This window comes from Malaclemys terrapin, chromosome 4 (assembly GCF_027887155.1).
Source record: "Malaclemys terrapin pileata isolate rMalTer1 chromosome 4, rMalTer1.hap1, whole genome shotgun sequence".
Classification (NCBI taxonomy): domain Eukaryota; kingdom Metazoa; phylum Chordata; order Testudines; family Emydidae; genus Malaclemys; species Malaclemys terrapin.
In genome coordinates this window covers 32,669,807-32,694,079 of record NC_071508.1, presented here as the reverse complement: position 1 = coordinate 32,694,079, position 24,273 = coordinate 32,669,807, and the positions used below count along the sequence as shown (strand labels likewise).

At 50.2% G+C, this 24,273-nt stretch overlaps 1 protein-coding gene across 3 annotated transcripts; it reads left to right on the top strand.

Moving 5' to 3' along the window:
• Positions 1-20,485, top strand: PATL1 (PAT1 homolog 1, processing body mRNA decay factor). 3 transcript variants are annotated; one of them, XM_054026999.1, is made up of 19 exons: positions 1-103; positions 2,756-2,861; positions 3,153-3,367; positions 3,468-3,542; positions 4,690-4,884; positions 5,564-5,665; positions 6,200-6,289; positions 6,558-6,778; positions 6,891-6,980; positions 7,271-7,454; positions 7,807-7,930; positions 8,326-8,423; positions 8,579-8,638; positions 9,156-9,304; positions 10,554-10,713; positions 14,346-14,501; positions 16,017-16,108; positions 19,051-19,200; positions 19,663-20,485. In XM_054026999.1, the coding sequence occupies exons 1-19, from the start codon at positions 89-91 to the stop codon at positions 19,682-19,684; spliced, it is 2,304 nt and encodes a 767-aa protein (XP_053882974.1). In that variant the 5' UTR covers positions 1-88; the 3' UTR covers positions 19,685-20,485. The 3 variants fall into 3 exon arrangements, with proteins under 3 accessions (XP_053882974.1, XP_053882972.1, XP_053882973.1); XM_054026997.1 differs by having other exon boundaries at positions 3,465-3,542; XM_054026998.1 differs by lacking the exon at positions 6,200-6,289 and having other exon boundaries at positions 25-103; positions 3,465-3,542.
• Positions 20,486-24,273: the final 3,788 nt, after the last annotated feature.

Below are 24,273 nucleotides of genomic sequence, written 5' to 3'. Positions count from 1 at the left end.
AGCGTGCGTATCGAGGGGCGGGGGCTCGGAGCCGGAGCGGGGTCCGCGCGGGGCCTCCCTGGCGGTGGGAGTCTCCGCGCCGCGCACCATGTTCCGCTACCAGGTGAGGGGCCACCCGGGCTGCGACCTTTGACCTCTGACCCCAGTCCCTGGGTCATTTCTCTCCCCTTCCAGAGCCCCAACTTCCTCCTCAGTCACGGGGGGCTGGTGGGCGCGGGCCGGGGGTGGGGAGGCACGAGGTTCTGGCGGGGCTCGGGCTGGTGGGGTGTATCTGGGGAGGTACGGGCCGGACGGGGGTCTTTGTGGGAGGCACGGGGTGGGATATGTCTTAAGGGGAGATGGGGCCGGGGTGTGTGTCTGGGGGATACGGAGTTCTGGGGGGATATGGGCCAGGGTGTGTTTCGGGTGGCCTAGGGCTCGCGGGGGCACAGGGTTTTGGAGGCTTGGGCTGTGGGTGTGTCTGGGGGGGTGCAAGGTTCTGGGGAGCACGGGCTGGGAGGGTGTCTGGGGGTGCAGAGTTCGGGGGGCATGAGCAGGGGAAGTGTGGGGGGGGACATGGGGTTCTGGGGGGCGTGGGCTGAGGTGTGTGTTGTGGGGGGGATATGCTGGGGAAGGTATAGACTGGCAGGTGTATGTCGAGGGGAAGGGATTCAGGGTGTGTGTCTGGGGGGTACATGAGCTGGGTGTGTTGGGGGCATGGAGTTCTGGGGTGTCTCTGGGAGGCATGGGATGGGAGGTATCTTTGGGGGAGTATGGGCTGGAGGGTCTCTGTAGGGAGGGGTGTGCAGGAGGCATGACTTAGGGAGGGGTTTCGTTGTGGGGGCGATGGGCTACAGGTCGAGAGGAGCCTCTATTGCAGGGTGCATGGTTGGGTACGTGACAATGTGGGTTGTATGTGTGTGGAGAGGGTAAGGGGATGCCAAGGGCATGGGTCAGAAAGGGATGTGGAGTAGGGAGTTCTCTCTCTCTGGGGCTAGGGACTATGGGTCTGTGGGATGCTTGTCCAAGGGGGAGGCCCTCCCACCTTGGAGTGGGGGTGAGTGTTTGAGAAGGTCACACTCAGTGAGTGCCCAGGAGACCTCCCTGTGCGGGAGCTGTTTGGCAATGGAGGCTGTTTCAGAGGGGCAGAGCTAGGTATGCATTTATCAGGCTGGCGCTTGGAATGCTTGGCTAAGGTGACTGCTTGATATATGGGCTCTGCAGGCTCGGGCAGGGGGGCACACGCAGGGTACAGATATTGTGGGCTGGAGTAGGGGCTCTGAAGGTAAATGTACAGGGTGTGGGCTGGGACATCTCTCAGAAGAGGGCAGCATGTCAGACAGGCTGGGGCTGCCTCTATGAGATGGGACTGCACAGAGTGTGGGCTGGCGTCAAAGACTCTGTGCTATCGGCTGGGGATGCCATGTGGGGTATGGGCCAGAGCACATCCCAGAGTTGGGCTGTGGTGTCTTTCTTAGGGAGGTAGATATAGGATATAGAGGGGACATGTCTCTCCGAGCAGGAGCTACTGGGATACAGGCCCAGGGGCAGCCTTTCTGAGTATAGTGTGCATGTGGGGTATGTGTGCCTCAGAACTATATTCAGATGGCTACTCTGGATATGGGTGCACCAGGTTGGGATCAGAAGTTGGTTTGGGAGGATGCCCAGGATGTTGGCCCATCAGATTGAGCTTGATGATGATTGATTCTATTCTGTCACATGCTATGTTATCTGAAGAGCTATGTGCCTGGCTGGTGGGGCCCTGAGAGTGGAACAGCTTGAGGGAAAACGTGATTGAATGGATGGTATGGGGTAGTAAGTGCCTGCTGGCCATTATGGGTTTGGGAACTGGGGCTAGGGGCACACCTTGTTTCTTACCCAGCTGGCTTGGGTGGGGAAGGCATTTGAGTGGACATGCTTGGTCCATGCCCGGAGGCATGGGTATGTGTGTCATAGTTGTAGGGTGTATTTGTTGCATGGTGTATGTAGAATGCCATGTTTGAGGGGGGTACATGGGAGGACTATGGGGGTGTGCTTGGTCTGTCATGGGTGGGTGGGGGAGGAAGGTTCTTTCTATCCCTTGTATTTATGTGGCTCCCCTCACTATCACAATCTTTAGTGTATTTATCCTTGCAGCACCCATGTGAGGCAGGGCTGTGCTATTATCCCCTTTACATAGATGGTGAACAGACCCTGAGAGACTAAGTGACTTCCCAAGATGTCACAGTAGCAGAGCAGGGAAATTGATCTCAGACTGGCCCCCTAACCACTGGACTATTGTCCTTCCCCTCCTGCTGTGAGAGGAGGTGTGCTTGAAATGGGATGTTTATCTTGGGGGTGGTATTGCCTCATTTAAGGAGGCATGCTTAGTAAAGAGGGTGTGTGTAATGGGTATGTGGGAGGGGAGTGATGCCTTCCCTGTGGGGATGCACTTAGTCCGTGCTTGGGCAGAGGTACCTTGTCTGATCATGGGTGCAGTTTGGATGTGTGGGGGTGTCTTGGGACACGCTTGCTGTGGGGTGCCTTGTCTGAGGAGTTACGTTTTGTGTGTGCTGGAGGTGATGTGTCGCTTTTTCCTCCGAAGGGCCACATTTGTAATGTGCTGGTATAGGGAAACAAGACAGTCTCCAAGAAAGGATTCAGACAGACTCGGTGCCCCAGCTTTGGGCACAAGGTGGCTGAGGGGAGCCCACTTTGGTGATGCCGGTAGGGCAAATAAAACTGTGGCATATCTGGAGGCCTGCTAATTTTTGTTCTCTCTTTGCTCTTTTCCAAGTCCCTGGAGGACTGTCCTCTGGATGAAGATGCCTTTCAGACCCTGGGTGAGGAGGATGAAGATATCGACCAGTTCAATGATGACACGTTTGGAGCCGGTGCTATTGGTGAGAGCTGCATCTCCCATTCACTTCCCCTTCCTCGTCTCTGCCCCCAGCTCTCCTCCGGGGAATGTCATATCTGGATGGAAATCCCCTCAGTCCTGCCCTTAACCACCCCACCCCTGCAGCTCCAATTCTGGGTTGCTCCACCCATAGCTCTGCTGATGTCCCTCAGTCCTGAGCCCCAGCTTTCCCTGCTGTTCCAGTCCATTGCTGCCTGGGAGGTGTAATTGGCTGTGGAATAAATGAGTGGCACTAAGGTGCCAGCCTCGCTTCCTTTCTGTGGTTCCTTTGCAGATGATGACTGGCAGGAGGCACATGAACGGCTTGCAGAACTGGAAGACAAGCCTGCGACAGCTAGAGAGCTGGAAGATGGGGCGGTCAGTGATGAGATGGACCTGCTGGGGCACCATGAGGAGAACCTGGCCGAGAGGCTGAGCAAGCTGGTCATTGAGAACGAGTTGGAAGATCCAGCCATCATGCAGGCTGTGCAAACCCAGCCTCCAATGCAGGTGAGTGCAGTATTAGTGGGGGAGGAGCCTGGCTGCATGGAATGGATGGAAAGACAGGTGAGCCCTCTCCATGGTAACTCATCATACTCTTTTACAGCAGCCAGGAGGCCTCAACTCCAGCATCTGGGATGGATCCGCAGTTCTGAGGCGCATCCGAGGACCACTTCTCACTCAGGTGCCGTGTCCTGTCTCGTTACTAATCCTGCAAAGGTTAGCTCAGAGGCTTTCAGGGGAGACATTTTCCTCCCACCTCAGGAATCCCTTTCCTGTGCAGAGCAGAAGCTTTTGCCATCTCCAGGAGCATAAGATTTGCCAGTTCTGTGTCCTGTTGCACTGGATCAGGCCACTAGCACTTTTTGTCTGGTGTCCTGCTTCCTGTTGCTCGGATGAAGCTGTTGCCCGGGGGTGCTGGTTATGGATGCATCAGAGAAAGTTTGTTTTCCATAATGTACTTAGCTTATTGTATTGCACCCCATGCCAGGTGGGCGATTCCTTCTTGACTTCTGTGAAAGCCAGCTTAGACCCTGAAGTATGAAGAGCCATTTTGCTCTGTAAAGTGACTCTAAGATAGTATTGTGGAGGGTGGGCCAGCACTTACTTCTTGTTGACTCTAGATCAAACATGATCTATTCATGAGAAAGTGTTTTAGCTGCCAGCTCCGCCAATTTCCTCTTGGATCTGCGAGCCAAGCTGGGTTGTTTCCTGCTTGTGTATTATCCCTAATAACTCTGCCCCGTTTGAGAGATGTTACAAGAGTAGTTAAGTTGATGTGAACTACTCAAGATAAAGATTCTGCCATCACAACTTAGCTAAGAATGCTGATCCTTGAACCAGAATAGAGTCCAACTAATTCTTCTGCATCTGGGCTGGCTCTGCAGGGCTAGTAGGGCTAAAAAGTAGCAAAAATATGTATACTACCATGAAAGGCAGCAGATGGAACAATAATACATACCATACAGCTCTGTTCTCCCTGAGTCTCTCAGCACTTTGCAGAGCTTTCTAGTGACAGATGTGGTGACAGAGGTTGTGACTTGTTCTTTGCTTTGCAGTGAATCCGTGGCAGAATCTCAGAACTCAGTCACCTGACTTCCAGCCTAGGGTTTCATACTCTAGGCCGATTAGATCATAGCTGCAGGTGACACATTGAAGCTCCCCAGAGAGCATTTGCTTTCCTGACCATCTTCCCCCTGTTTCTCATTAGGCAGATTTCCTTGCTCTAGCTGTGCCTCTGTTCTCACCGAGCCCCACTGGCAAGCTGGTAAACTACACACAATTCAAAGTAGCTAACCACTAGCTGTGTTTTCCCCTTCTCCTGTGTGCAGGAGATGCCCTCGGTGTCTGTGCTGGAATATGCTATGCCTCAGAGACCCTCGCAGGGCCAGGAGGATGAGCGGGACCTCTCGGAGCGGGCACTGCCCAGGCGCTCGTCCTCCCCAGTCATTGGGAGCCCCCCTGTCAGGGCTGTCCCCATCGGCACCCCACCAAAGCAGGCTGCCGTGCCCAACTTCAACCAGCAGGTACCTCTGCCCTTCACACTTCTCTGGCAGGAGCTGGATCTGGTCACCATTGTTTCAGGAAAAGGTGGTGTTTCCAGGAAGGAGCAGGGTAGAAATGAGAAAGGGAGGCCCCCAGAAGGTGAAGACCCTGAAATTTTTAGGACAGCTTAAGGGAGCCTGCCACTAGTTTTTTGCCACCACGCAATCTTTAGAGCAGCAACACAGCTGAGTGCATGCCTGGATGCTGATAGGTGGAGAAGAGAGATTAATGGTAGGATGAGTAGGCTTGTCCTCTTAGCCGCTCTGTCCTTTAGGTGCCACAACTGTGCCCGGAGCCTGCATGATCCTCCTTCATATGCTGCTCTCACATGCCAGCAATTGGCAGACAGGGAGGGACATAGCATTGCTGCCCGAAACCAGATGCTATCCGGCCAGGGTCTCCTCTGGAAGAAACAGTCTGAAGATGCTGATGCTGCTGTGTGTACTGGGGGTTCCCCCTCTACCACAAGATGAGGAATTGGGGGAGGTGGAGGGGCTCTACATATGACACATTGCAGGCTGGTTTGCATTCTGCTCCGTGAGTGAGCCCTGGGTGACAACTCTGTGGGAGGAGCTGCCTGGCAGATGTTGGCAAGGAAAGGGGAAGCTAGTTTCTAGGACTAAGATCAGTTCCCTTGTTTTGGTTTCTCCCTCCTGATAGATCCTGTGTCCAAAGCCTGTTCACATCCGGGCCCCGATGCAACAGCGTTATCCTTCCCCCTACGGCGAGAGGATGTCCCCAAACCAGCTCTGCAATGTCCCGGTATGGAGTGTCACATGCTCTGTGTATTCCCAGCCTGACCCATCACTCTCTAGGTCCCCTGCCCCGTCCCTTCTATCATCCCTAAAGTCCATTCTCCATCAACTTCACCCCTGGGCCTCTCACTCTGTCTCAGTAATCCTGAAGTCCTTTCCCATAACCTTCACACTTGTCCTCTGATCCCTCCTATAATGTTATTCCCTTCCACAGATCCAGGCTTCTGTGTCTATACTAACTTTTTCTTAAAGGGGAATCATCTTGTGTTTAATGTTCTGACTTCCATTTGTCAGCTAGAGATCTCAGCACCTCTTTCCCTTTCCCTGTTCCCCTCAGGCCCGGGTGTATCCCACGTGCTGGAAGCTCATGTGCCTATCTCTTGGCCTCTCTGTTACTTATCTGGGAGTAACTGTGGTCTCTCGTTTTCTCTCTGATCCGAGTGTATCTGGAGCATGCACCTGCTGAATGTCCATGTTGGGTTGATTGGTTCTTTGTTTAGAATTAGTGTTTCCTTTTTGCTCTTCCGTTTTCTTTCCCCAGAATTCTTCCCTCCTGGGCCACCCGTTCCCTCCCAGCATCACTCCCGTTTTCACCCACCTTCAGAGAGCGCAGCTTCTAGGAGGAGCACAGGTAAAGCTCTGACTATTCCCTCTTGTTCTCCGTCTTTCCTCAACAGCACCTTGTGTGTGCTGCGTTGTCCTCTGGTGTCTGTGTCCTCTGTTCTGCCTTTGCATGGCTGTCTCTGTGCTGCTCCTTCTCAGACAGTTGCTGGTGGTTCCCATTTCCTGCTCCCCCGGATGACTAGAGCTGTGCCACTCAGTCTTGTCTGTCCCACTCTCTCTGTCATAGTGGTAACGTTTGTGGTGGTCTCTCTCTCCCCTCCCCCCCATCTCTGCAGGCTGGACGAATGTCTCCTAGCCAGTTTGCTCGTGTCTCTGGACTCGTTGGCAGCCCCCTCACATCCATGAACCCCAAGTTGCTTCAAGGCAGAGTTGGGCAGATGATGTCTCCAGCCAGTGGGTTCCGTGCCTTTTTTGGGGCGCCACCACCTTCCGCGCCACCCCCATCCCAGCAGCAGCAGCACCCCCCATGTCCTGGGTCCCACTTGCAGAACCTAAGGTACGACACTTATCCTCTGTCTCCCATCATTGAGCTCACTGCACCGAGTTTGAGAGTCTCTGTTGACTTTCTCTGGAGATGACAGACTTGAGGTTACAACTCTCTTCTCTAGGCCTCACCCGCAGATGTTCAGACCAGATACAACTCACCTTCACCCGCAGCATCGGCGGCTCTTACATCAGAGACAGCAGCAGAACAGGAAGTGAGTACTGGAATCATCTGTGTGTGGGTGGTGGGGGGTAATGAACTCCACTGCGGGATGAGAAGATTCACCTGGGTTCTAGTGCCAGAGAAGGAGGATCTCACTCACTCACGCACACGCGCGAACACACACCCCTCCCCCCCCGCCCCCGGGGGTCTCCTAGGAGTTCATGCTCCCCACAGTTGGGCGTGGCCTCTCAAGAGCCATCCTGCAGTGCAAGCTGTTATCCATGTCTCTTTTCCACTGTGCCCTTTCTGTATCTTCTGAATTTTTATGGGTCCTCCCACCAGCCAGCACCGGAGTTTGAATGGCTCAGCAGGGGACCGAGCTGGCCACCGGAGCAGCCAGCAGGAGCAGCTGCGGAAGGACCCCTATGCCAATCTCATGTTGCAGCGGGAAAAGGACTGGGTATCAAAGATCCAGATGATGCAGTTGCAAAGCACTGACCCTTACCTGGATGACTTCTACTATCAGGTAAATGCTTTGCACTCACTAATAGAGCCATCCTGACCTAGCTTCCACCTAGGGATGAGCTTGGCTGTCCCAGTGGCTACTGGCCTACTGTGCTAATCCCCTGTCTGCAGTACCTGCACCCCCAGATAAGTGACTGCTGGGAGGGTGGCTGCAGCTGAGCTCCCAGTATGATGCTGTTAGCTGGCTCTGTAACTGTGCTTCAACACTCACCCACTCAGGCTGGCTTGTCAGCCCCACCAGCTGCTGGACTCTGTGTGTGATGGCCCATTGGTTCTTGGGACCAAGCTGCCCATGGTTTCTCTGTGCTGGGATCCTAACCTCCACCTCCTTCTCCTCTTCCCTATTGTCTCAGAATTACTTCCAGAAGCTGGAGAAAGTGTCAGCGGCAGAGGAGATGCACGGCGATGGCCCCAAGAAAGAACGTACTAAACTCATCACACCCCAGGTGGCCAAGTTAGAGCATGCCTACAAGCCAGGTAAATGTCTCCTCCCTCAAACCGCATCCTGGGCTGGGGAGAGGTAGGGGGTTCATGGGCCAGCAGGGAATTGACAGACCTGTGGTGATGTATTGGTCGTCAAATAGCATCTCATTCCCTAGCTGTACTGTTCTTTTAATGGTGGAGGATCGTTACCTGTCCTGGGGTAGGGGGTAGAAGAACCGCTGTAGACTCGCTCTGGAGAGGGCTGGCGTTAGGGACAGCTGCAGGGATTACTTGGGGAGGGCAGGGAGAGATCAGGGTTCTCTGGGGCATTGGTGCGGAGGCAGGGTGAAGCTGGAGGAGTTTGCGTGTAAGGTTTCTCTGGGGTGGATAGAGGAGCAGAGGCTTGGGGTGATGACTCCATCTACATTGCTATTCCTTTGTCCTTGCAGTGCAGTTTGAGGGCTCGCTGGGGAAGCTCACAGTCTCCAGTGTAAATAACCCCCGGAAAATGATTGATGCGGTGGTGACCTCCCGCAGCGAGGACGATGTAAGTAACAGCAGACATGGCTGCCGTGGGCCCTTTCTTTCCACCCGGGGTTCGGTCCTCCTCTCTCTTCGCTCACTCCACTCCCCATCCTCTCCTTTCTGACACTGCTTTTTGTTCTGTGCTTCACCTGGGCCCGCCTCGCTCTCTTTCCCTAGGAGACGAAGGAGAAGCAGGTTCGAGACAAGAGACGTCAGACCCTCGTCACCATTGAGAAGGTAAGTGTGAGATGAGACCCCCACACACCACCACCCTTTGCTCCGCAGCAAGAGTGAACCAGGCCAGTGCTCCAGGGGAGCTGCCAAACCCAAGTGCAGCGGCTGCCCCTTGGGGATGGGGACATGTGTCCCCACTAAGCCACACACCCCCTTCCCAGACCCCTGTGCTGAGCCTGGCGTGCTCCTCACTCTCCAGGCACTGCCTTACTTCTTGCTCTAATCGAAGCTCATAACAAACAATGGAAACGCCTTCCCTCTTTGTTGCCTGCTTCAGCAGCCAGGCCAAGGAGAGAATGATGGCTTCTCTAGGCTGGGGCTGAGGCACACTGACAGCTTGCTGCCGCCCATGCTGTACCCACTCTGGGGATCGACAGCACTCTCTCTACAGGGCTTGCTGATCCAGCAGCACACTCTAGTTCTGAGTCTGCTCGGAAGGCAGTGGCTTCCTGTCCTGACTAGCTGTTGGGGATAGCAGGGGTTCCTGTGGCCGGCTCTGATCCGGCTGCTTGTCATGCAGACGTACAGTCTCCTCCTGGATGTGGAGGACTACGAGAGGCGCTACCTCCTGAGCCTGGAGGGGGAGCGGCCGGCCCTGATGGAGGAGAGAAAGCAGAAGATCTGTGACATGTATGACAATCTGAGGGGGAAAACACCCGGCCAAGAGAGGTGAGGAACGTGAGTCTGCTACAGTGCTCTTGGTGCTGCAAAGATGTGTGCCACCCCCAGCCTCGTCTCCCCACCCATGTGTAGAGAAGGGAGAGGACTGTGGAATTCTTCCTTCATTTGCTTCGGGATGGGGTGAACGTTTGTAGTCCATTCCCATACCCACATGTGGGGGGCAGCCCCCTTTCTAGTAACAGGCTCAGTGAAACTGCAAGGGAACTCTCCAACTGAAGGGGGGCAGCACCCAAAGGAAAGATGGAGTAGGAAGAGGCCGAGGCATTGGCGGGGGCTCTTGCCCAGTACTGCCTGGAGTGAGGCCTCTTCACCAGTTCATATGCAGGGCAGGGTCTCTTCCAGGAAACATGGGAGAAACCAGGCAGGGAACTGAGGGGGCCTGAGCTGAGGAGGAAAGTGTGACCAGGGCAGCCCCAGGAAGGATTTTATTGCCACCCTCATCCCTCATGTTCACAGGCCCTGTGGGGCCTGCACCTTTAGTCCTTGGAGATAATCAGCAAAGTTTTTGTTGTGCAGAGAAGGTAGATATGTATTTCATGGGCATGGTGGGGTGATGCTGCACGGGCCCTGGGTACAAGGAGGTGGAGTGGGGGGCAGTGCTGCACAGGCCCTGGTTGCAAGGCGGGGGGCGGTGCTGCACTGGGCCAGAGGTGCAAGGGGGTGGGGGGAGTGATGCTGCACTGGCCCTGGGTGCAAGGGGGGTGGGGGAAGTGCTGCATGGGCCAGAGATACAGGGCGGAGGTGGTGGTGCTGCACGGGCACTGGATGCAGGGGGTGGGGGCAGTGCTGCATGGGCCTGGGCTGGGTGCTTCTCTTCTCATGCCTTCCCCCTCCCTTCCAAAAAAACAAAAAGTTGACTTCTGCCCAAGCCTGGAAAACTTCAACCCTGTAAATGAGGAGGAGCTAACACTTGTGGGGAGGGTTCAGCATGGAAACTGTTATGTGACTTTAGCTAGAGCTGTCATTGTTGCCCCCATTATAATAAACTACTAAAAGGAAGCTTGAAGGCATGAAGCAGCATTGTGTGATTTATTTTTTCCCCCCATGTGCTTCTCTTCAGGCCAGATCAGCTATGCTTTTGGGAAGGTATTCTTTCTGGCTGGGGAGAGGTCACAAATGCAGGCCCATGTTACAGGGACGTGGGGTCTCCTGTGAGTCCCTTGCATACACCCACTGTCAACTAAGGGGTCATTCCTATATCTGGCTAATGACAGTCCAAACCTTCTCCTCTTGTCAGGCCAAGTGATGACCACTTTGTGCAAATCATGTGTATCCGGAAAGGGAAGCGTATGGTTGCCCGGATCCTGCCTTTTCTGTCCATGGAGCAAGCGGCTGACATACTCATGACAACAGCCAGAAATCTGCCCTTCCTGATCAAGAAGGATGCTCAGGATGAGGTAACCAAGGAGGCTGTGGCAAAAAGAACTTCCATTCAGATTGTTGGTACGAGTTGTCTGTTTGCATCTTGGAGGCAGCGTTGTCCAACTCTCAGAGCAGGGGACTGAGAATCCGAACTCATGCCTTCACTCTCTGGCTCACTGTGTGAGCATGGGGAAGTTGCTTTGCATATCTGCAACTCCATGAATGGGGGTAATAACTGACTGGTCTCTACGAAGTATTCCTGGCTTCATATGGGTTTGTAAGGATTCTATATTTAATGTTTGGGAAAATGCTTTGAGATCCTTGGACAGGATGGTCCAGTTAGATATGCAGATGTCCATTGTGTGCCCATTTTCATCACATACTTAACTCTCCCAGAAATTCTCCCTCTAGATTGAAACTGGCCATGATTGCCCAAAGGTAGAAAGTGAAAGCTTGAGGAAAGTCCCCAATTAGCCTATTTCTTTCCCTACTTTCATAGGCAATGTCAATACTAGAAACATTACAGCGACATAGCTGTGGTGTCGTTACTGTAGTGTAGACGCTTATTATGGCAACAGAATGGGTTCTTCTATCGCTGTAGTTAATCAGCGAGAACTGAGCGGTGGGAACTGGGTTAATGGAAGAATTCTTCCATTAACCTAGCAGCGCCTATGACAGGGCTTATGTTGGTTTATCAATGTCACACATGGCATGAAATTTTTCACAGCCCTGAGCAATGTACAGTAACTGCTCACTTAACATTGTCCCGGTTAACGTTGTTACGTTGCTGATCTATTACCGGTAGGGAACAAGCTCTTTAAAGTTGCGCAATGCTCCCTTATAACATCGTTTGGCAGCTGCCTGTTTTGTCCACTGCTTGCAGGATTCTCTGGAAGAGCAGCCCCTCCTTGTGGGGATTAGAACTAAGGGGGGCCAGCAGTGCCCCCCATCAGCTCCCCTAAATTCCCTGTAAGGTATGTGGCTTGGCAGCTGCCCAGCAGCAGTTCAGCTGTCCCTCTCCACACTGCTGTGCTGCTCCTGACTTGCCCTCTGCTTTGGAGCTGCTCCCGGGAGCTTCCTGCTTGCTGGGGGAGGGGAGGAGAGAAGTGCTGATATCAGGATGTCTCCCTTCTCCTGCCCCCCATGCTCTGTACTCCCCCTCCACAAAGCGGAGGAGAGGGACAGAAAGGAGGGAGCTGGCTGGAAGCTGTTGCTTCCTGTCTGAACTGGCTGATCTGCTTAAAAGGGCAATGTACTTGAAGTGGTGTCAGCGTACTTAAAGGGGCAATGCATGTCTCTCTCTCACTCATGCACGCACCCCCCAGCACTTTGGAAAGTCAGCATATGTGCAGCTGTGTATGTGTTGTCAGGAGGAGGGAGTGGTGCGCTCCAGCTGGATAGCATGGGCTCATCATCATGTTCAGTTTTTGCAGGGAAGTGTTTGCAGCTACTGCCCTACATCTATTGTTTCCTCCCTCCTGCCTCAGTACATGCTGCCTTGCAGAGTGTGAGGCTACATTAACAGCAGCGTATTAACCCTTGAGAGCTCAGCTGAGTGCTGATTCATCATTTAGTAGCAAGGCATTCCCTGGGAAATATTCCACCCTCTTACTCCACCACCTCAACCAAGCTTCACAATCATTCATTGCTGTGTACAATATTAAACTGTTTAAAATTGTTTAAATCTTGTACTGTATATGTATATAATGTCTTTTGTCTGGCAAAAAAAAATTCCCTGGAACCTAATTCCCCCCCTCCCCCCATTTATATTAATTCTTATGGGGAAATTGGATTCGCTTAACATCGTTTCACATAAAATCGCATTTTTCAGGAACATGACTACAACATTAACTGAGGAGTTAACTGTAGTTAAACTGATCTAACTTTGAAGTATAGACCAACCCTAATAACTATTTACGTCTTCTTGCTTTAAAGGAGATTGTGGGGGAAGGAGAAGTGGACTCATTTCCTTCGTTGCTGCTTGAAAGACTGACTATTATTTGTTTTACAGTAGCAATATATTAGGTTTGTCTATCCTGTCTTTTCCTGGAAAACTCTATGGACTACTAGAGAGCTAGTCGGGTTATGACATAACTGGAAGGTCTTTTGGGCAGCAATCATCCTGTTTTATGTTTATACATCTCCTAGCACAATGACCTCTGTGCTACCATGATACAGATAATAATCCTCAGTATCAAGGAACAGGGAAATAATTTTTGTTAAACTGAGCATTTTGTTTTAATTAATACAAAATAATTGAGAGAGAGAAGTTTGTGAAAGACTCAACACTTGCGTTTCTTCAACTGAGGAATGAGAGCACTCCCACTTCAGTTTTGTCTCTAAGGAGACATCTAGCAGAAACAGGAAAGACCAGTATTTCTAAGGTAAAAAGATGAGCTGGAAAAAAAATTAAAAAAAAAAAACAAGAAGGCTTTCAGACCTTCTTCAGACTTTTTTTTAAAATAAGCAAAAAAGGCATTATTCCAATCTTCCTTTTCTTTTAAAATACAGTTTAAAATGGAGAAATTCTCAAAAACGGCTGAACTTAAAAGGTCAAAGCTTTTTCCACCCTCTGAAGAAGTGTCAGCTGTTTTATGGGACACATGGAAAGTAATGGAGTTGAGAGATTGAAAATTCACTTCTGCTTATGCAAAGTTCACAGTTTGATCTTGGAGTTGTTGTTTATGTGGCTATGAAGGAGAGTAAATACATAATATCACTTGATACCCTTCCTGAGGGGCTAGAGGGAGTCTCAGTTTCTGGGTACCTGATCAAAAGCCTATGGAATTAATAATAGTACAGGGCTTTTAATAAAATAATAGAGACCAGAGTGAAATCACTAGTGAGGCCATTTGTTTGCATTTCATTTCCCTTTAAAAAAAAAAAAAAAAAAAAAAAATCAGCAAAAAACAAAGACCTCAAACTTTAACCTCAATGTTGCATTTACAAGTACTCAAACGTCAGGAACTATCAAAAAAACAGGTCTTGGAGTAATGTTAGCCACGCTGCACATGAGGTGCATTTCAGAGTGCTAGCAGGATCAGGTATTGAGGGCACGTGCTGTGCTGTAACCTGCTGAAAGATTCAGAGGCCAGGCTTCAGTGCAAAGAACAGGGATCAGGAAAGAATTCCGGTTCAGATAAAATAAGAATCCTCCCTGGACATTCACCCAAACCCATACTGAACCAACCCTTTTTCTGGGGCTGCCTCAGAACAATACGTCAGCAACAAGTGGAATGAGGGAATGTAGCATGACTCCATTTGTATTGCAGCAGCACGTAGAAGCCTTTGGTGTGATTGGGGTCCTATTGTTCTGGGTGCTGCACAAACACATAGACAGTCCCTGGCTTCAAATGGTGACAATCTCCATAGACAAGATCGTGCGGGAGAACTTAATAATGTGTAGCCACCCCGTCTCATCCTGGAGGTGATGCTGTCACTTCATTCCACGCAGGCAAACATTTCTCTCTCCCGTTTTGTTAACCATCTCCACTCTGTCTCACCTGGATAACTGGATTTACTCAAAAAGGGAACGCCCTTGAGAGCCCTTGCCCTGCTCACCAATAGGAAATAATATCTGGATTCAGTCCTGTGGCCCCTCCTGGAGCCTGGGGAGCTCCCTGCCTAGTCAGCTGTCTGTGACTGATGTTGGTCTTCTCTCCCTCAGGTGCTGCTGTGCCTGTTGAGGCCCTTCTCTCTCGTTCTCTATCATCTTCCGTCGGGGACAGTCACCAGCCTTCTGCAGCAGCTAGCGAACCTACCTCAGAGCGTCACGGCGCCAGCACCTGCCAACCTGCACCTCGCAGCTGTGCTCCAGAACAAGGTGCCTATGCCTGAGCTATTGCTGAGCACTGTGAGAGGCTGGAGCATCTGCATATTCATTCCCTTCACTGCTGGGAACTAATTTGGGTATACACACATCTGGTACCCTCAGAGCGTGGGAGATGCTAGAGACACTTCCCCTTCCTTGATTCTCTCCTTTCTATTTTTAACTGGAGGGTGCCCTCATTAGTCCAGACACCCTCAATCCAATAGGAGAGCGAGAGAGCTGGTCCCCTTCTCCACCTAGGAGGTGTGAAACTCCCTAAATGTGATTCCTGAACCCAGAGACAAGCCAACAACTCATTGAGAGGCTGCCCTTTCTGATCAGCAGTTTCCTTGGCAGGAGAGGTAGCGCCGAGCTAACTGGCACTGGAGTCTCCTGCATTGCAGCAACAGGGGTGGATGAGCAAGGAGCTAAAGGAGTGGGACTGACTTGGGGAAGGGGAGTAAAATCTTCCTGCAGAGCACTTCCACTATTTCCCCTCTCCTTGCACTGCACAGCCAGCTGTAGGATGGGTAGCTTTAAATGCATATCAGAGTGAAAGACACCTTAGAAGTACCACCAGTTGGATGTGCAGATAATAGGAGTCTTTCTCCTTGTGCATCTCTTTCTCAGTGTAGGGTCTGTTTCCCTGGTCTTCACTGCTTTTGCTTTAATGGTAGATAAGGCTGTATAACTCTCCTGGGGCCTGCGACATATCAGTTACTTTCTTCAGGATTCATTTGGATCCAGAGGAGAATTAATGTAAAGCATGAATCCTAGAATTATATAATTATATTTATATTTTTTATATATATACTGCCCCAGAACAGCACAAAGGGTGCTGGGCAGGCTTGGGAGCAGCGTGCTGTTCTGGGCAGTACGCTGCAAAGGTGGAACAGCGCTATGGGAATTGTACAGTCGCTGCATTGAATTACAATCTTTGATGAATCTGGGATAGGCTACTTCTGGGCAGGGGAAGTTTCTGCTTTGATTAAACCCGGCACAGCAGAGGAACCAGAAAAGTATAATGGGGCTATTCCAGACAGATGGGAAACCAAGGAGCACATGTCCAGAAAGCTGAAGGGAAAGAAGACATGTTGTAGTTGTAGAAAAGCAACACCTCACGTTTCCAATCCTGCCCAGTGTCGCTCTTGCACAGTCTCAGGCTAAGCATGTTAGGTAGATGGTTTGCGTCTTAATCTGATTCTTTTCCTCTTTGTTGTTACTAAGTCTTGTATCTAGGGGTCCTGGTCTATGACTAGGGCTCCCAGGTGCTGTGGTAATACAAATAATAAATTAGACTGTTGGCCTCTGAAAACAGTGCCTGTGCTGGAGTAGACCTGGCTGCAGTCAGAATGGGCACGGGGAAAGGCAGAGGCCAGAAAAGGGGAAGTGAAGGCTCCAAACTCAGGAGTAGGAAATGTGGTGGTATAGCAGCACCAGGAAGAGAGAAGAGTCTTCCTGCAGTGGGTCAGGCCCAGAGTCGTCCCCCTCCTCCACGCGCATGCTGTCTTACTTCTTCTCTCTCTGCAGTTTGGCCTGTCCCTGCTGTACTTGGTCCTGAGTCGTGGGGAGGAATTGCAGAATTCCAATGCTGGTACGGAGCTAATGCAGGACAACCAGTGGTGAGTCCCAGCTGCATCCCTTAGCTGCGTCCCCGCTTTGAGGACAATGCATGTTGACCAGTGGTGAGTAGAGCATACCCTGGATCAGGGTAGATGCTGAGTAATATGGCCTCCTGACAGCAGATGGGGCTTGGTCTAGTAGTCAGAGCATAGGATTAGGAATTGGAACGGAACCCACAACTCCCCAGCCAGAGGAGGGATCACCCTGTGAGCTGACAGCCTGCTACAGTAATTCCAGGCTTCTTATTGGTGTCTTGCTGACGGGGGGGTCTGTTACTTACAAAGCTCCTGTGCATCCAGGAACTGATATTCAGTGGTTCTCTCTGGGCCTGCTTTGGAGGTACAGTTGTGGAGGAGGTGAGCCCCACTGAAGGAGTCTAACTTCCTCCTAGGAAGGGGGACACTTCCTGGTTGCCAGGGGAACATTCTGCACTGGAGTCCAGAGAGCCACAGAGGCACCACAGTGACGATGCATAGTTTTGCTGAATGCAGTCTCTGGCTGAATCATGGGACTCCAGATGGCTGAAAAGGGTTTAAGATTATAGAGGGAAAACAACTGAACATGAGTATGATGAAGGAGCAAAACGGGTAAATATGATCCTTGGATATAGAAACAGCAGGGAGGTGATTTTTCCATCTGTATATGGCATTGGTGAGACTGATAGTGGAACACTTTCTGCTCTTCTGATATCCACATTTGTAAAAAGGATGTTGAAAAATTGGAGAGAGTGCTGAGAAGAACTACAAAGGGCTGGAGAAAATGCCTGTTAGTGAGACACTTGAGGAGTTCAATCTGCTTACTTCAATCCAAAAAAGTTCAAGAGACGACTTGATTACAGTGTATCCACACCTTCATGGAGAGAAGATACTGGGTGCTACAGGAGTCTGTCATCTAAGGCAGAATAAGAACCTGTGGCTGGAAGTTAAAGCCAGAAAAATTCAACTTAAGGCACAATTTTTAACAATGCAGGTGATTAATCAGTGGAACAGACGATCCAGGGAAGTGGTGGATTCTCCACCTCTTGATGTCTGTCTTCAAATCAAGATGGGAGGCCTTTCTGAAAGTTGCTTTGCTCAAACACAAGTTAGTGAGCTCAGTATAGGGGTAACTGGGTGACATTCTTTGTTTTTTGTTATGTGGGAAGTCAGACTAAACGATCTCCTGGTCCCTTCTGGCTGGTCAATTGTTAAGGCACTGGGTGTGGCCAAAGTGGTGACCAATCTGGACTCAGATGATTCCCAGAGTTCTTCAGAGTCTTACTGTTGAGCCATTATTAATTAGCTGACTTCTTATAGGCTATCCCAGCTGTCTCTGGGAACTGAACCGTGGCCTGCATACCCTATTGCAGGGGTGGCCAACCTGTGGCTCTGGAACCACTTGCGGCTCTTCAGAAGTTAATATGCGGCTCCTTGTATAGGCACCGATGCTGGGGCTGGAGCTACAGGCGCCAACTTTCCAATGGGCCGGGGGTGCTCACTGCTCAACCTCTGGTTCTGCCACAGGCTCTGCCCCCACTCCACCCCTTCCTGCCCCCTCCCTGAGCCTGCTATGCCCTCACTCCTTCCCCTCCCCCCAGAGCCTCCTGCCCGCCACGAAACAGCTGATCGGGAGGCGCTGGGAGCAGTGGGGTGGACCTGATGGGGGGCTGCTGACATATTACTGTGGCTCTTTGGCAATGTACATTGGTAAATTCTGGCTCCTTCTCAGGCTCAGGTTGGCCACCCCTGCCCTACTGGATCCTCACATGGAGCCTGACTGAGTGATTCCTACCTCTCAAACGGTCTCCCAGTGGCATTTCAGCCAAGTTGATGGAGGCTTTTTGAGCCTTTTCCAGTAGGAACCATTGCTTATGGTTTCACTAGCACATGATGGTGCTTATTGACACTTACTCTCTTTCACTTTTTGTTTGACTTTGGTTTCATTAGTGACTGTGGGGGGGGGGAAAAGTTTCTCATAGGACTGGCTGCACCTCTGCCCCTTTCTGGTCTCTCTGAGTGCACCCCTCACCTGTCAGGCCTCGTGCCTTTACCTGTCTCGGGGTGGAATTTCACCCTTCTCCCACGCTTAGACCAGCCCCTGGGCTATAGCACACTGTGTATCCACTGTGCTTACCCAGCGGGTCCAGCTGATTTGGACACTTGCGGTTTCTTGTCTTAGGGGCATCTGACCAGAGGTGAATAAACTGACCATAGAGCCTTCTTAAGCCAAAGTTAACAGGAGCAAATTTTAACAGGAGGAACAAAGCTTGCAGTAATTACATCGCTTGTGTGCATCTACACTTTGCTACTTGTGTAGGCGGTGCACGTCCTCACCAGGAGTGCTTGCATTGACTTGCCACCCCACAGTTCAATGTAAGCAAGGCAGTGTCTACACTGATGCTGTCAACCTAGCTACATTCATATTGACCCCATGCTGCTCATGGAGGTGGAGTTATTAAGTTGTTATAGCGGGCAAGTTATGTTGGCGGGAGCAAAATTTTAGTGTGGACACTTAGAGTTAGGTCAACATAAGGTGCCTTGTGTCAACCTCACTCTGTAGTGTAGACCAGGGCTTAGTCTGGTTCCCCTGAGCAACTTTCCCTCCTTCCCTCTTATCCTTCTTGAGGGAATCCCTTTCTGAATAGCTACAGTCCTTTTGATCTCCCACGTGCATGGGCCTCTTCCTGGTCATGATATTGTCACTTAATGACCCTCAATTGTTTGCAGAGGAATGGCTTATCTGGAGCCATTCTGTTTCCTCCTGCTTGTTTTGCCTTGTATTCTCTATTAAACTACACCAATATAGTCATATAGCAAACACCCAATAAGGCTATCAGTAGAACTCCCATTCCTGTGCCTCTGTCATCCACCTTGACCACTAAATCCTGCTTGGGGCTGATGCAGGGAAGTTCTGTCATTTCGCCACCTGCTCACACCTTCGTCTGTGTCCTTCTCCTTGGCAGGACAGAGCTGATGTCCATGACAACCCGAGAGCTTCTGCGGATCCCCGAAGCAGCGCTGGCAAAGCCAGTATCCACCCCTTCTAATCTGCTGTCCCTTTTTTCTCGCTATGTTGATCAGCAGAAGCTGAACGTGCTGGAGACAAAGTTGCAGTAAGTCCCTGTTTCTTGTCTGGTTTAGTGCTATGTTTGCTGTCCTGCTTCCCTTGTGTAATAACAGGGAGGGGGGCAGGGAGTTGAGCAAGTGAGGAACGGGGAGTCAGGGTCTGTTGTCAGGAGCTGGGTGGAGGTCAGAGATGCTTGGGGGTGGGGAGGAAGGAATATGGCTGGGGAAGAGGTGGCCAGGAGATACGTAGAGTTAGAAGGGTGTGGAGGGAGAGATTCAGGCGTTCAGCCCCACTCTCCACAGTTAAACCATCAGGGGTTTTAGGAGAGCAGAAAAGTGGGAATTGCCAATGCTGAACAGGCAGTGATGAAGACAAGTGAACTCAGTGCCATTAGATGAGGCTTGAATGTCTGCATGTGCTCCAGCCAAGGGGGGGGACACCGATCTCCATCACACCCTAGTACTGCGGCTATTTAACTTCCTTGTTCTCGTTTCTTCTGCCCTGCCAGGTTAGTGCAGGGGATACGGTAGGAGGTCTTGACGGGTCCTCAATGCCGGCTGCCATCCTTGCCGCCGCCACCAGAGGATTGCAGTGGAGGAGGGGAGGCAGTTGCTCCCCTGAAACAAAGCCTTGTGGGATTTTTCTCTTGGATATCTGGCATGGGAGACCTCTTTTGCTCTGTGAACTTGGTTGGGTGTGTGTTTGGTTTCTCCTGCCACCCTTCGCTGCTAGGTTGCAATTCGGCATGTCCTTGCTGCGTTCCCATTTCCCTCTGCATCTTCACAACAGCTGCTGCTTTCTCCCGCCACAGCCCCTGTCTTCTCCCCACCACTACCACATTCAGGCTACTGAGAGACTGGTGAGGAACCCACCCTCTCCTCCTTCCTGCCCCCTGTCAATGCAGAATCCAGATAGCTAGGAAGACAGCTAGTTGTGGGGAGAATCCCCATGCGCTCTGGAAGGTGGATTTGGGGGCCTAGAGAGACATCTGCTGCCCAGTGTCTCCTAAATGTTTAGGAGGGTGTGACTTTTAGAGGATTGGCCCTCTGACCCTGTTTCTTTCTTCAATCTTTGCTCATTGGCTAAGACATGAGAATCTGTTGGCTCCCCCCTCTCTCATCCAAGCACTGAGTTTTCGTCCCACCCCTCATACTGCACAGGGTGGGCTTTCCTGTTCCAGCTCGGCATGGGCTTCTCGTTCTTTCTGAAGTTGCACAAACTGGGCTCCCCTCTGTCACCCGTCCTAATCCCATGACACAGTGAACACACACCTTTGCACACTTGCCTCGTCTTCCTGAGAATCGTTTTGCATCTCTCTCTCTCTCTCTCTCTCTCTCTCTCACACACCTGCCCCTTGGTTCAGGCCCATGCTGTCCAGAGCCCTCCAAGACAATAACCAAGGGGCCTGGCTTTGATCCCTAGTGGGGGATCAAATCTGCTAATCTGAATGAGTTTTCCATACCCAACCACTGCTAGATCCTGCTGTTTTGCTCCTTTTGGAATGTGGTGGGGTTTTTAATCTTTCTTTGCTTTTAATGACAAAAAATATTTGCACATGTAGGTATTCTACAACCAGTAAACTCCTCCCTATTATTAACCAGCTGCCCCTCCTCCTAAATCAGCTGCTTTCTCCTAATCCCTCTCTCCCCAAAGTATTCTCCTCTTCAACCAAAACCACCACCTCCTAACTCCTCTCCACACACACACACACACACACACACACACACACACACACACACACACACCCACCCTCCATTTCCCTCACAACCGATCAAGTGGATCGTTCCTTTATTATATTATTCTTTTTTTTGTGCTTCCCTCCCTCCCCATTTTTGGTTCTAATGAAAATAAGTTTCTAAATTTACATTTTTATAGGGTATTGTAAATAAAAATGAATTGTATACTTGGGGGAGAGTAGAGTGCTTCCTTCCACTTGGTGGTCTTGTGCCTCTTTGAGCTCTCTCCATCATCCCAAAGTGCCTTCCAGACAGGATATCAGCAAATATCTTACCTCTAAAGCCTGAGGTGCAGAAAAGATTTTGATAGAGGGCTCTTTAATTTAGTGATCAAAAGTATAGCAGTAGCCAAGATCTGGCACTTGAAGCTAGACATTTTCTGACTGGAAATAAAAACTTGTGCCTCAAAAATGAGGGTAATCGGCCATTGGAATAACTAGCCAAGGGCTGTGGGGGAATTCTCCATCTCTTTGTTGAAGCAGAATTAGACATCTTCCTAAAGAACCCAGAGCTTCTAGTTCAACCAAACATTGGCTCAGTGCAGGAATTGCCAGGTGCCATTCTCTGGCCAAACTATGCAGGAGGGCAGACTAGATGATCATAATGGTCCTTTGTTATGCTCTGTCTTGATCAGTCTTGGGAGTGGAGTAGGGGAGCTGTTTAACAGGGTATGGCACCACTACTGAAAGTTATGGCAGGATGTTAAGAACATCTGCACTGGAAATTGCAGGACTTGTAAAATCAATAAAAAGAACAGGAGTACTTGTGGCACCTTAGAGACTAACAAATTTATTAGAGAATAAGCTTTCGTGGGCTACAGCCCACTTCTTCGGATGCACCCGAAGAAGTGGGCTGTAGCCCACGAAAGCTTATGCTCTAATAAATTTGTTAGTCTCTAAGGTGCCACAAGTACTCCTGTTCTTTTTGTGGATACAGACTAACACAGCTGCTACTCTGAAACCTGTAAAATCAATGTAAATCTTCAAGGCGGAACCTGGCCAGGACCCCACTGTTACCATCTTGTGAACTTGCCAACTTTTGTGAAAAGTGCCAGGGATGTTTTAACAACCAAGAACTCTGCACTTCTGTTTCATTTCTCATTTGAAAAAGGGGATGTGTGGGCTCTTGCTACTGGTTCAGAGGGAATAATATGTCCTGAATCATCAACACTGCTACCTTTAATAGCAGCCAGCTTAACCTTTGAGGTCTCCCATCTATGTGCTGACAATCCTTTTTAGCAGGTGCAGTTAGGCACTCTCCCCTCTTCCTCTAGCTGAAGTGGAATGGCTGGATGATGAAGTTGTTCCTAATGGAATCTCAGCGCAAGCATCAATTACCTACCAACGGAGCAGCCTGAGAAAGTGCCAGTGCTGATCTGTTCAGCACCCAGAGCTACATGTATAATCAGATCTCAGCTAAGCTGCCATTTGTGCATGATACGGGTACATACTGGCATAGCAAGAGCTGAAAAGATCACATCACTGGGGACAGGTGGCACTGCCACCCTGCATTGTTGAGTATGTCAGCTGCTGTGTTCTGAACCACTTGGAGTGGTTTCTTTCCAGGGGTGTGTAGTCTCCTGGGCGCTGTAGATGGAAGCAGCCTTTTCTCGAGGCCAGGATTAGCCACAAGGACTCCAGGTGAATAAGGAGGCAATGGCTCATTTTAGCAATCCAGCAGCAAGCTGCCTTCAATGGAGAGTGATGCTATTGAAATAGAGAGAGACCCCAAGTTAAGAAAATCCACATTATACTTGGAGTGACTGCTCATGCTGGTGCTAGAAATGGGTAGTCTCAGGAGATACTACGGCTCCTTCCTACAATCAAAAAGAAGTGAAGTCCAGGGAGCATAGCAAGGCATCTGACTCCCAGTCTGAGGATGCCAGGTCCAAGGATCCATGGATGCAAGATATTTTGTTAGAGGAAAATTTTAATGTTGCAACATGTGTGATATTTGTAATAGTTGTCGCAAAGGAATTCTAGTATAGGCTGGATAGGTGATGTATTTCAGTTTCAAATGATGCAATAACTTGTATTCAAACATTTCTTAATGTCCCCTATTGAATAGCCATCATTTTTGAATATCAATGTGTAAAGGCATGTTTTAAAACATACTTTAATTCCCTTTAATTAAAATAGAGGCAGACTGTTAACAATACAGAGTGGGGTTAGAGGGCTGGGAGTTCTTTGTTTGAAAAAAGGCAGGAAGGATCAGTATGGGAACCACTGCTCTAGGAAGTGACGGTTGGGCTTTGGAAAAAGCCCTTTGCTCCTCTAGACCGTGGGCCTGAGAAGGAGGCAGATGGGTGGCAAAAGGAGATAGACACCAATCCTAACCTAGGGGAGATGGAAGGAGAAGGTTTTTTTGGGAGAGGATTCTCATGAGTGTCTGGCTGCTGCTGTGTCCCCTGGAAGGAGACAAAGAAGGAATAGCAACATTGAGAAGGGAGGCTAGGAGATATCCAAGAGCTGTCACTAGCAAAAGAAGCCAGAAAGAAGAAGGGTGGCTATTTGTTTCTAGAGGAGATGAGAACCAGTTATTTGAACCCAGACAGGATGGCTTTCAATCAAAAATGTTATCAGTGGCAGTGGTGTTACTGCAGCCTTGGAAAGGAGGATCCAGGCTTCAGACAGTGCCGCCAAAGAAGGATTGTTCCTCCTCTAGACCTCACCCCAATTCACATTAAGGCTGGTCAAGCCTTGACAATGGGCCTAGTCTGGCTGAGAACCCAATGCAACCTCAAGATAGAGCCAACTGGGAGGTGGGGGTGGGATGTCTAGCCTCATCTGGGCCCAGCCTATCAAACTAAGGGGGATTCAAATTCAACCAGGGAGCTTACCCTAGCAGCAACAATTTCCATCTCCATTCCAGTGGGGCAGGGTAATAAAAGCTACATGTAGTAAAGCATAATATCAAATGTGCACAGATGAGAAGATGCTTTAAATAAATACTTATTCTATACATCTAATTAAAATGAGGCAATGCAGCCTTTGAGAGTATCTGCTGCTACCCCAGTGGCTCACAAAGAAAAGCACAATTCTAAAAGTGAGCAAGGTAATGAGAGCATCCAGTGTATGTAATTAATTAGGCAATCACCTCGTTATTGGCTTGGGCTAAGATCCTCAAAAGTACTGAGGTGCCTAACTCCCACTGATTTCAGTGGGTGTGAGATGCCTAAATACCTGTCAGGAGCTGGGCCTCTCTTACTCAGTAACAACTCAGAGTTGCTGCAGATCAAGTGGTGATTGTCTGAAGAAATCAAGGTGCACTTTAAAGATGCAATGTCAATATGTACAATACACCAAATCCTTCATTATTTTGTTAACAATGCCGTGATCTGGTATCCGCGTCATCTAACCACACACAATTCTCTTCTGCTGTTT